This window comes from Aptenodytes forsteri, unplaced genomic scaffold, assembly GCF_000699145.1.
Source record: "Aptenodytes forsteri isolate BGI_AS27 unplaced genomic scaffold, ASM69914v1 Scaffold56, whole genome shotgun sequence".
In the NCBI taxonomy this organism is placed as follows: domain Eukaryota; kingdom Metazoa; phylum Chordata; class Aves; order Sphenisciformes; family Spheniscidae; genus Aptenodytes; species Aptenodytes forsteri.
In genome coordinates this window covers 6919623-6932051 of record NW_008796213.1, presented here as the reverse complement: position 1 = coordinate 6932051, position 12429 = coordinate 6919623, and the positions used below count along the sequence as shown (strand labels likewise).

The 12429-nt window shown below is 38.5% G+C and overlaps 2 protein-coding genes across 2 annotated transcripts in view; one reads left to right on the top strand and one right to left on the bottom strand.

Annotated features, from left to right (window-relative positions):
- The window catches only part of ALDH1L2 (aldehyde dehydrogenase 1 family member L2), a 30128-nt gene extending 25198 nt beyond the window's left edge, over positions 1 to 4930 (top strand). Inside the window, exons 19-22 of the mRNA XM_009288425.1 lie at positions 668 to 833; positions 2103 to 2208; positions 3384 to 3583; positions 4627 to 4930. Of these exons, the coding sequence (XP_009286700.1) occupies positions 668 to 833; positions 2103 to 2208; positions 3384 to 3583; positions 4627 to 4682 (528 nt within the window). The 3' untranslated portion in view covers positions 4683 to 4930. The remainder of the gene's footprint in view (positions 1 to 667; positions 834 to 2102; positions 2209 to 3383; positions 3584 to 4626) is intronic.
- A 1175-nt stretch (positions 4931 to 6105) lies between these two features.
- CUNH12orf45 (chromosome unknown C12orf45 homolog) overlaps positions 6106 to 12429 on the bottom strand; it is a 12181-nt gene continuing 5857 nt past the window's right edge. Inside the window, exons 2-4 of the mRNA XM_009288424.1 lie at positions 11297 to 11383; positions 9320 to 9456; positions 6106 to 7167 (exon numbers count right to left, since the gene is read on the bottom strand). Of these exons, the coding sequence (XP_009286699.1) occupies positions 6985 to 7167; positions 9320 to 9456; positions 11297 to 11383 (407 nt within the window). The 3' untranslated portion in view covers positions 6106 to 6984. The remainder of the gene's footprint in view (positions 7168 to 9319; positions 9457 to 11296; positions 11384 to 12429) is intronic.

Below are 12429 nucleotides of genomic sequence, written 5' to 3'. Positions count from 1 at the left end.
TGTCGACCGCACCACTCAGCTTGGTGTCATCTGCAAACTTGCTGAGGGTGCACTCGATCCCACTGTCTATGTCATTGATGAAGATACTAAACAGTACCGGTCCCAATACGGACCCCTGCGGGACGCCACTCATCACCAATCTCCATCTGGACATTGAGCCGTTGACCACTACCCTCTGGATGCGACCATCTAACCAATTCCTCACCCACCGGACAGTCCACCCATCACATCCATACCTCTCCAGTTCAGAGAGAAGGATGTTGTGGGGGACCTTGTCAAAGGCCTTACAGAGGTCCAGATAGACGACATCTGTAGCCCTTCCCGTGTCCACTGATGTGGTCACTCCATCATAGAAGGCCACTGGGTTGGTCAGGCAGGACTTGCCCTTGGTGAAGCCATGCTGGCTGTCGAATCACCTCCCTGTCCTCCACAGCCGAAGAGAATGAACACATGAAAACAGCATCAAAAACTTTCAGAAGTAACCAGAGGTTATCAAAACTAAGACAAAGCCTCATTTTAGAAAGGGAGGAGGATTCCACCTTCTAAGAATCCAGCCCTTTCTTAGAGCCTAACTCCATAGTACAAAAAATGAAGCATCCCAAATCACTGGTCACTTTAACAACTTTTGCTATGTTATATAACTTCATTTTAATTGGGTAACCCATAGGTGGAAGAAATAAAAAAGATGAAAATTGGTGACCCACTTGATAGATCTACAGATCATGGTCCACAAAATCACAAGGCACATTTGGAAAAGCTGCTGCAATATTGTGAAACTGGAGTAAAAGAAGGAGCCACTCTAGTGTATGGAGGAAGACAAGTACGTAGACCAGGTAAAATACTGTTCAGAGGTGTTTGGAACTTTTACACTTTAAACAAAAGCCATCATGATTGTCTCTGCTGCATTATGTGGAGTAGCAATATCATGGGAACAGTACCAGGTAAGCCCAAGATACCATTTGAGAACATCACTTTCAGGTCTCATACTAAGAGAAGCTGTGCAACTGAAGCATAGCATATGAAACTGAATCGGAGTCTAGCCTGTGTGGGATTCTTTTGCTCATTTATTCCTGTTTTTTGTGAGGCATTGAGGCTTTTTTTGCGACATCCTTGAACTGTCAAGAGCCGTAAGTATAATTATATCCATTTAGATCACACTAACGCTAAAGCTGACTGAGGAAACTACTAGCAGAATTTGCATAAGGTATTATTATCAAAAGCCTTTTTTGCTATATAGACAATATGTATGCTAAGTTTAGTGGGCAGGCATGAAAGCAACATTTTCTCATGGACATCTGTCCTTTATCAATAATGAAGGAGAAACATTTGCATCAGTTTCAAAACATAGTGATTGCATCCCTAAATAAAATGAAAGTGGAGATTCATAACTACGAAATCAGTGTAACAAAACTAAATGGGAAATCTTACGGAAGGGGGCGGCATTTATATAAAATCTCTGAAGCTGATTTTACCCGCTCAAACTGGAATACATTCACTCACCAAGATGTAGGTGACCAGGATCGCCTGTGTGTAACACCAGGGCAGTTCTTGATCGGCAATGATGAGCTAGCTTTTGGACAGGTCTTTACACCCTTCAGAAATGAACAGTCATTATGAGGTGGTCCTTTGCCTCAGAATTTTCTTTACTTCAGCATCCATAAATCTTAGGCAAAGTTGCTGCCCATCGCATGTTTTCCCTTGTTTGGAATATACAGATCTTTATGGCTACAGTCTATCTTCTTGTTGGGTAACAAGAAAAACAGTGGCCTCTGTGACATGCCGTAACCTTGTCTTCCTGCTGTCAGAGTGCAGGGTCTTCCCCCGAGGAGTCCCCGGGGCTGTGGCCTGCAGACCTTCTGGCCTGCACAGGAACAGCACGTTGTTGCTCTGATCAATACAGGCCATTCTTTTAACCTTTTTTCTGCTGTTTCTTTGGTGCTTACACACACATTTCCATTCATACTTCATTCATATCAATCTTGATATTTTGTTTCAAGTCTGAACATATCTATGACCTCAAAGTATGGAAAAGAGATGGCCTGGACAATACAAACCATGAAGCATTTTCGCCATGCTCAAATGATGCTCTATCCTCTGTTTAGGTTTCTTCATGGAACCCACTGTATTCACAGATGTTGAAGACCATATGTATATTGCCCAGGAGGAGTCCTTTGGTCCTGTGATGGTGATTTCTAAATTTAAAAATGGGTATGTTCTCCTCTGCTCACTGTTAAAAACCTTATTTTGTCATTTTCACCCTAAGTGTAGAAATGATAGCATACGTGGTATGATTTTATTAAATCTTGTAAGACCAGTCTGAATCCCTAGATCCTCTTCCAGCTAAATTCTGAGAAAATGCCCTTTTTAGTACAGGGTATCCTGCTCCATGTCGATATAGAAGTAATGCTGTTAGCAGTGCCTGAGAGGACAGAATGCAACCATAAGTGCCAATTCTTAAATAAGACTTAGTATTCAGTGAAACATTTTTACTGAAGTTGATGTGGTAATTGCAACAGTTTGATCAAATTACAATGTGTATTTTTTTCCAGTGGAATCGCTTATTTTTCTCTGTCACAAAAGACCGCATAGCATTGTTGTGCATTGTGTAACATTGGCACATTACTGTTGCAAATGAAAAGCCCCCTGTATATTTTGTAGACTGCCGTTTTAATAGCTTTCATTCCAAATCATAAGAAGTATTTTACACATAGATGAGATTAAAACCCTATGTAGAAACTTCATGTAACTATTTCCACCAGGTTTCATTTTCTGCAGTTTGACAATGCAGTTAAGAGCGAGCCACATAGATAACCCTTCACATCTATAAATTATGTATGGTGATAAGGGACTACATTGAGTTTTTTAAAGTTTAAAATTATTATGGATTTTTGAAGCTATATGGAGATGAGATGCAAATAGAAAATAGCACTCTGGACCTGGCCTGAAAAGTTGTGTCTCAATAGAAGTCTGAATTTCAGCATTTATTCTCCATTAACTTGTAAAGCAGGCCAAAATTTTAGCGAATTGATTCATAATCTGCTGCCAAACTCTGCTTTATAGGTATTTTTGTATTGCTCCAATTCCCAAGTTGTACTGTAGCTGAGCAAAGTTGGTACGCCTACTGCAACTTTTCCTTTGACATAGTGTAGAAGTTAACCACTGAAAGGTAAGGTTACAAGCTTTACAAGTTTGAAGCAAGGGTATGAATTTCCATAGATCTGTCAGATTGGCGCACAGATTAGTCTTTAATAAATGGTCTTTAAAAAAGCTAACTGGAGAAGAGAGAGCATGGGAAAAGGTGCTTCAGTGACATTGAATGCTGAAGGTTGCCAACACTTGTTTTTTTTACCTGCGTGCAATTAAATAATGTCTTTCCCCCATAGGGATGTCGATGGAGTGCTGCGACGGGCAAATACCACAGAATATGGTTTAGCTTCAGGAGTTTTCACAAAAGACATAAGCAAAGCTCTCTACATCAGTGAAAAGCTAGAAGCTGGAACAGTTTTTATTAACACATATAACAAAACCGATGTGGCAGCACCATTTGGTGGATTTAAACAGTCTGGCTTTGGGAAAGACTTAGGTAAGTTGTTCTCTCCCTCCCTCATTTCACATCTGACAGTCCAAATCAATGAAAAAACAACCCTACCTGTGTACAGTGTACCTAGTAAAACATGAGCTATGGATGCATTTCCTCTATCTCCTACATGCCTCCAATTACAGTAATCTAGTTCCTCTCCCATCCCTACAACATTCCCACCTCAATACCTCCAGTTCAACCCGTCCTGTACATTTGCTAAATAACACTAGGGCATGCGGAATATTCCTACTCTCAAAAGCAGTCACATTACCACTTGTCCAGAGCCGCGTACAGGCTATGAAACGCTGTCAAGCAGCAAAGGTATTGGCCAAAATCCTCTTTCCTTTCCCTCAGAAAGAACGCTAATTTAGGTTTCTCCTCTAAACTTGGAAGAGCACGGGAAACTTTTTTTTGCCTTAAAATGTCATGAAGATTTGCCAACAGCCACAGAGAAAGATGCATTAAAAAAATCTTTTATTTTCAAAACCAGTTTTTAAAAAAAGCGAGGTCTAGTCTGTCAGAGAAACTTCACAAGTCTGGACAGATCAAGCCTTGCGGCAAAGAAAAATGAAAGAAAAAAAATTTTCAGTGACACAACAGATTTTTGCCTTCGGAATCTCTAGCAAGTATCGGACATTTCCTGAAACCAAAATGAGTAATAGTATCAGGAAAAGAAGATTACCAATTTTTACACAGCTTCTTTACCTAGAAACTTAACACAGGCAAACCAAAGTTCGTAAATTCAGCTATGAGCCCCCAATGGCCATCCAGAGACTGCTACTGCTGCTGCTTCAGTCCCACCCAGGTGGCTGCTTGTTAAATTCCAGCTCCTTTTTCTTTCCGCACCTGTTGGGTTTGGCCTCTTCTTGTCAAACCAGTTCCGTAAATCTCAGTGGGAGGGTAAGTTAATTAGTCTCCCATTGTTCCTTAAGGACTCAAATACTGGCTAAAGCATTTTAGATTTTTTTCTTGATAATATAGTTACAGTCTCTGGCAACATTCTCATTTAGCTGCTATTCTAACTGGTGAACGTTGTTCTTGTACAGGTGAAGAAGCTCTTCATGAATATCTTAGAACCAAGGCTATCACTGTGGAATATTAAAGTAACAGCCTCACTTGGGACGTAAACTTCCCGCAGAGTTTGAATCTTAATGACTCCATGAAACACTTCATACCATGCCCAGGATATGCTGTCTGCAGTGCTACAACTGAAAAAAAAACCCCCAAAAAACCAAAAACCCCAACCAAAACACCCATTCCATGGATAAGTTCCTATCAATCAGGTCCAAATTTTAGTCTCACTGAAAGAGAAAAGCATTTGGAAATTAACCTGAAGTTATTTAAATTATGCAGCAGCAGTCAGCACAATACCCCCCCAAAAAAGAAGAACATGGGTTGGCTTATTTTTTTATATACAACTGAAGAATGAGTTCTCACATGCCTACTTCTTACTTGTGTGAACATAATATTTACATGACCATTTTAAATCCTTAGTCATCAGGCTTCTCTTAAAGTTGAACTAAAATATACTTATTATGCCATTTTTGCTATAAACCAGTTCAAGTTTTACAGTAGCAATTAAGCATTCTGCTCTGGTGATTCTTCAGCAGTACAGAAAACCTTTGTGCCATAAGAAGTAAATAAATGCAAGAAAGTGCACTTACTATGATCTTTGTATAGTACATACAGAGTTCAACATTGGTGTTAAACTATGCATATCAAGGTAAAGTTACTGAAAATATTTTCTATCTTTTTGTTGATATGGAACGTGTGATCTGCCTGCAATTTGAAAGGTGGTTACATTAACAGATTAAAATCACTTTTTGTGTCTGTGCACACAGACTGTTTATACAGCTTGATTATTACTTTGTATTTCATACTTGCTTTTTGTTTTAATCTACGGGAAAATCTCTTGTAAAATGTCTGAGTTAAGATGTTGGCTTTCAAACTTTCTGCAGTCTGAAGGAAATTTTCCATAGATTGAGACCTTATCTAACAAACTAAGCCTACCAAGACCACTTGCTCTTCTTAGAGTGCAACTCCACCCAAAGCTTAATCTGTGGGCTGCCATTAAAAGTAGCAGTCCCGTTCTTTGATTCCCATCCTTCCCCTTCGCTAAAATATTTTGTGGTTTAATGAGTTAATCCCAGTAAATCATGCCCCCGTTCTATTTTTAAGAAGCCGCATTGTGAAAGACAGACCAGAATCCTCATTATTTCTTACCGCAAATATTACAGAAACGGATTATCGAAACTATAGCTTTAGGTATGGGATTCAAAATAAATTCTGTAAATAACTGCAGGTTTCAAGTCATGACACTAATATTTGAGCAAATACAATATAGAAAATTTTACTTTAATGGTGTAGAAAACACAAAGTTCCTTTAAGAAACAAACGATGACCTCCAGGAGCATGATAGATACTTCTGAAATGCAAACCGATCTATGAAGTAAATACAACAGCCCAAATCATTGTATTTGATCAATCTGAGGTTAAGTATGAATGAGACACACTTTCACTGATTTTGGTTTCACAATTGTTTCAAGCTAACCTAAGTACAGGCCAGCTGAAAATTCACCTTTTTATTCTTCTGGCAGTGACAGTTGTTAACAAAATGGAGAGGACAGAAAGGGAAAGCGGGAGATGAAAAGCGTAGCTTAAGTGTAGCTTAAAGCAATTGTAAGACCACAGAGGCAGACTTGACCGTTTAAGTACTGAGGGTATCTGCGCTACAGCCATAAACGTTCCAGATAGAGGTAGTAACCTACCCGTAATGATACGGAGCTCAGTGCAGGCACAGAGGGTAAGTAATCCTTTGCTGAACTCTCCCTCGAGTCCTGGCTGTCCTTACCCATGCTAGCTCATCTTGAAATGACCTCACCCGCTGCTTTAGTGTTCAACAGTTACTGTCATGAATGCAATGTAGACATACCTCTAAGGTACTTTAAGATAGTTTAATATTGAAGACATCGTACATAACACTGCACAGGACATGGAATATAAAAAACAAAGCTTTTTTCCTAGTTAACTCTTTCCTGCCCTGAAGCAAAAACAACTTCTAGCACACTACAAAAATCTTTCTTCAACAAAGCAACACAAGAAGAATTTTAATTTAGCTAGTTCAAGTGCCCCAAATTCTAGCTGCTTAGTCTAACCTACTATGAAGTTCATTTCCATGTTGCTTGATGAATAGAACTCTACTTAATTCTTCAGAAATCCAGCCTGCCTCAGTCATGAGTGGATCCTGAATTCTCCACAATGTAAACTATAGCATTTCACATGATCCTGAGGGATGCTTCACTGGGAAACAAGGTAGTTTTAAGAGCCAAGTCTTCAAAGTAAGAAAACACGATTTCGGTTTTTTGTTGGTTTGTTTGGGTTTTTTTAAGTAAAATAAAATGGATTTACTCATTCACTTTGCTGTCCAAAATTTCTATTTTGCCCTTTTCTCCCTTTTGATTAGGAAACTTAATGTTGTCTATTGTCACTTCATCAGTTATACAGTCATCTTCAGATTCCGAGTCATCTTCTGAAGTTAGTATCTCTTCATCTGTATCGGAATCACTGAGTTCAACTACGGCCACATTCTGGAAAAAAAGACCTTAGTTAACACGTTACACATTTCTATACCACCTCTATCATTTGAGTAAAATACAAGGCAAACACGTGAAACTGCCTACTACCATAAGAAAACCACAATTAGACTTTTGGGTTCTCCTAGGATTATGACAAATATCATTAACAGATTCCTAAATGTTTAAATTGTAATTTATATTTGCCCTATAGCAAATATAAGGCCATTTTTATATCATTATCAGAGAGAAATGAGTTAATAGCTGAACTCAGATAGTCTAAATCAGATATTTAAACTGACGAGCAGGAGGTATCAAAACTAATTTTCAGTAAAGAATTCAAAAGAAACCGTTTAGTGTATAAGAGGTCATGACGTATATACAAATGTGTGTGTGTATATATATTTATTAATATAGTTCATCTCTTATAACTTAGTAATATTCATGGCACTACAATTACTGCAAAATAGCAAGTAGTTTAGACCACGAGGATATTTTCTGAAGTAAAAGTGATCATATATTTCCATATGCAGAGCCATGATTTCTGAGGTCTGTTTTTCTCTCTGAAAATACCTGTCTTAAACTGATAATCCCCACCTCAAAAACTTCCTGTATGCAGCAAAGCAAAATACAGGAATTTGAGATGCAAATAAATTTCTTCAGTGATTTGCAAATAGCATTGAGCTCTTAATCACTAGGTCTCCTGGCTTGTTTATTATAAAGCCAAGACAGTTGTCAGACACTGTCACATGAAAAACCTTTTAAAAATCCTGTCCCAGCTACCCATTCCACTTCAGCATATTAAAACAAACAATTTTCATGATCCGCTTCGTTTTCTCACTATTTATTTGGAATTCTTCAGCATACACTGGCACTGGACAACCTCTTGCCTGTAGGCTGGATACAACCTACAAGAACTCTGAATCCAACCAGTGGCCAACAGATTGCTCGGACAGCTCACACACCAAGCCCCAGGCTGCCTTATTTCTGCCTTCTGTCTTGTGGGTCTGCAGGCCAGAAGGCGTTTGTCTGGGACATGCACATACCACATCACCTTTGTATTAAAATTTTCTTACATGAGAATGTGACTGCAGCACTTCAGTCAAAAACAGAAAGAAAATATTGATGTGGTAAATAAATAATAGACAAATACCAGCCATAAAGGAACACAACACCACTAACAACTTTTCTAAACCTAAGACCTATAGACAGTCCTAAAATTACCTACAAAGCAGAGCTGAAAGCCAGTTATTACTCTTATACTAAAGCCTTCTGTTATGCCTTACTACGCCTTACCTTGTCCAATTTCTAAACCAAATTACCCATGAGATATTTAAAATACAATTTGTGACTTACTTTTGATTCAGAGTTGCTGATTCAAAAGTATGTCTTATTCGGGCCTTAAACTACTTCATCCCCAGTCATTAAATTCTGCAAGTATGAAAACCAAGTAGTAAATTTTAACCAAATAAGCATTTTTATTACATCTATGTTTTGAATTTGCAGATCGCGGACTAAAATGGTAAAGACTTAGTCTTATCTATCAAATTAGCTCATTCTAAGATCAGAGAATTATTTTAATCATGTCTAGCTTTACTTTACAAAATAAAAAAATACAGTAAGTATTTACCATTTCTATGACTTTTTCTGTTGCACTGTTTGATGGAAATAAAAAAAAATAGAAAAATCCCAGCCATAAAGGAACACAACACCACTAACAACTTTTCTAAACCTAAGACCTATAGACAGTCCTAAAATTACCTACAAAGCAGAGCTGAAAGCCAGTTATTACTCTTATACTAAAGCCTTCTGTTATGCCTTACTACGCCTTACCTTGTCCAATTTCTAAACCAAATTACCCATGAGATATTTAAAATACAATTTGTGACTTACTTTTGATTCAGAGTTGCTGATTCAAAAGTATGTCTTATTCGGGCCTTAAACTACTTCATCCCCAGTCATTAAATTCTGCAAGTATGAAAACCAAGTAGTAAATTTTAACCAAATAAGCATTTTTATTACATCTATGTTTTGAATTTGCAGATCGCGGACTAAAATGGTAAAGACTTAGTCTTATCTATCAAATTAGCTCATTCTAAGATCAGAGAATTATTTTAATCATGTCTAGCTTTACTTTACAAAATAAAAAAATACAGTAAGTATTTACCATTTCTATGACTTTTTCTGTTGCACTGTCTAGATTTTCAATATCAAACTGATGAGCTGGTGCTGTTACCATTTTTCTTCTTAGCTCATCATTTGCATGGGCCATCTGTGGTAAGAAGCTCTGCACTCGGTCCAAAACTGAAAAAGAAATAGTCATCGCATGTATATATATACAAACAGACACACATTAGCTTTCAGATTTATACCTCAAATCTGAGCGCATTTAAACAGATTCCATTTCAACTGTAATTTCCAGCTGTCTACCATATTTAGGATGTTTTAATAGGAGGATTTATTATAGTATTTGATTTTCCAAGACATAAACCGCAAAAAGATACCGAATCTATTGGTCAGCATGTGGCGCAGGAAGAAATCACTTCAACAATTTTAAACATATTGCATTTCAACTGTAATTTCCAGCTGTCTACCATATTTAGGATGTTTTAATAGGAGGATTTATTATAGTATTTGATTTTCCAAGACATAAACCGCAAAAAGATACCGAATCTATTGGTCAGCATGTGGCGCAGGAAGAAATCACTTCAACAATTCCTTTCGGATTCTTAAGACAAAATGTGACTACTTTACAGAAAACTTGCTTGTAAATTCCATGGTTTTAAACATATATTGAGTGCCATCTTGAGAAACTTCCACATCAGTATTATCTCCAACGGAAATAGAATTATGTCCTCCTTTCTTCCCTATTAAAGCATAGGCTGAAGGTCTCAAAGAAGATGGAAAAATTAGCTGTAGCACAGATGCCACAGATGTCGTGCTACACTAAGGAAAGTTCAACATAATTATCAAAAGGGGCTCTGATATTAAGAAGGTGGGAGAGAGACGGATGCTTTAGGTTGGAGTATAAAGCACTTACGCTCTACAGAAATACCCCTCTAAGCTCAGTGGGACTTCCCAACAATTTTAAGATAATCAGCGTCATTAGGAGAATCCCACCCATTTCCCTCCCATGGAGGAAGGGAATATCTTTCTTCAAATAATCTTTGCTCCACACCTGCAGATGAGCCAATCACTAGATTTCATTCTCCGTGAAATAAGAGGTACTGTTCTGAGTGAGCTCCACAGAAGTCTAACAGGTATAATCTACCTTTGAAACACTGTCACCTTTGTGGAGACTTTTATCCAAGGAAGAACTCGATATAACAAATTGTTTTTTCTATTACATTTTAAATCTCAGCTCAATCACAAAATAAAAATACAGTAATTTGACAGGAGTCCATTTTAAATTAAATGCTTTTATACTGCAAATATTTTATACTGAGAAATTACTTCTGCAAAGAGGTAAGAAGCCCAGATCAGCAAAAAAGCAACAACTCTATACTGGGAAAGAAGAATCTGAGAGTAAAGAACTCTGGCATATTTTCATGAAGAGAAAAACTCCTGAAGATACACTACTTTCAAAAAATAACAATTTTTACACTATGTCCTCTTATGCACGGAATTACACTGAAGACAATGCTAGCAATGTATATGTAGCCTTGACTAAGAAAGAAGGAACATAGCTCGATTAAAGAAAAAACCCTTTTCTTAATGCATTCAAATTAACTTGTTATGAATGAACGGTTATAAGATCTGGCTTAATAATTTTGCCAGCACATTCATCAAAAATAAAGTTCTGAAAGTGATCTACGTAACTTGCATCAATTTGAAAGTAGCTGACCAAATGAAGACCAAAGGTACAACCTGGCAAATTCACTATATGCAGACAGCGCGAGTATTTCTGCAAGGAGAACTAAGTCCCTAAAACTTACAGCTGTAACGCCTAGCATGGCAAAATCTAGCTTTGCAGTTATGTGATTAACCTGCGGGACGTGCGACTGCAACGGAGGACCTAGCACCAGCAGAAACAGAACACCGGAGTTTCTCCCTTTTACTAATGCAAGGAAAGCACCGAAGCAAAAGTTTTGTCAAATATGTTACCTACTGCTTGACGCTGTTCCAATAACAAAGCCCTACTTACCGTTACTCCTTGGCATCCTAACCGTCTGTAAAGTTGTGGCCTTCTTGCTGCTACATTTTGAACTAATCAACAAAGTTTCTTCCAGCCCTGGAAACAAACAAGTATTTGAATGTTTACCTATGTCAACCACAAATGTCACATTTTAACTGTGAGGCTCTCTTCTTGCCCCTACTTTTCCACCTTCCTACAGCAAGACTAAAAATGAGGATTCAACTGTCTCTGCCTCCAGGAATTCCACTCTGCTTTCCTGCAAATACTGTTTCTTGATGCCTGTTTGGGGTGGTCATCTCGGTACTTCCGTGCGTAGTAGGTAGTGAACGTCTAGAACTTGCTACTGCAAGAGGCTGTGAAAGCGGGCGGATCAGCAGGTTCAACACGGAATTAGACAAACTCAGGGCAGCAGAGTCATAATCAGATACTAAAAGGACTGAGCAGGACTCGCATCCCCACCCCCTCAGTTGCAGATACTGGGCAATTACAAGAACGGGGGGGCACACAGTGCTTAAACTAACTAGTTCTCTGTAATTATCACCTGCTATTGCAGTTGATGGGAGACAGAATACTGGGCTATACGGAGCGCTGGTCTGACCCAGCAGGTCATTTCTTGCAGGCTCCCACTGTTTTTAAAGTCTTTTGTCATTGATTTATTTAGCGACAGATATCAACGCACAGAGGAACTACCTGCAATAACCCACAGCAAAACATAGTGAGGTAACAGCTAACGCGAGGTGGTTACGCTGATTTAAATCCCTTCCCTCACGTCTGTGACTGTGGTGGCGGCCAGTGAAAGCAGGCCACACGCGGTGGCGCTAATGACCTAAGTAAGCGTTTTCAAGAGTAGGATCATAAAATCCAAACGATGTAGGGAAACTCCGCGTTAATTAGACAAGTGAGTTCTTACCACCACCAACACAGCCATCAGCCCTTTATCACTAACTAAAATGAAGCTGTATTTCTTTTTAGCATTTTTTATCCTCATAGAAATGCTGTTGCGACTGTTTAACCTGGGGTTTTCCCCTGTATTTACTTCGTACCGTACTAGCAGTGCCCGGGGAAACGGTAGCTCTTCAAATCACGCGAGAGAGAATAAAAAATGCAGTACTGGCAGCCAGCTGGGATGGAGAGACCCCTCC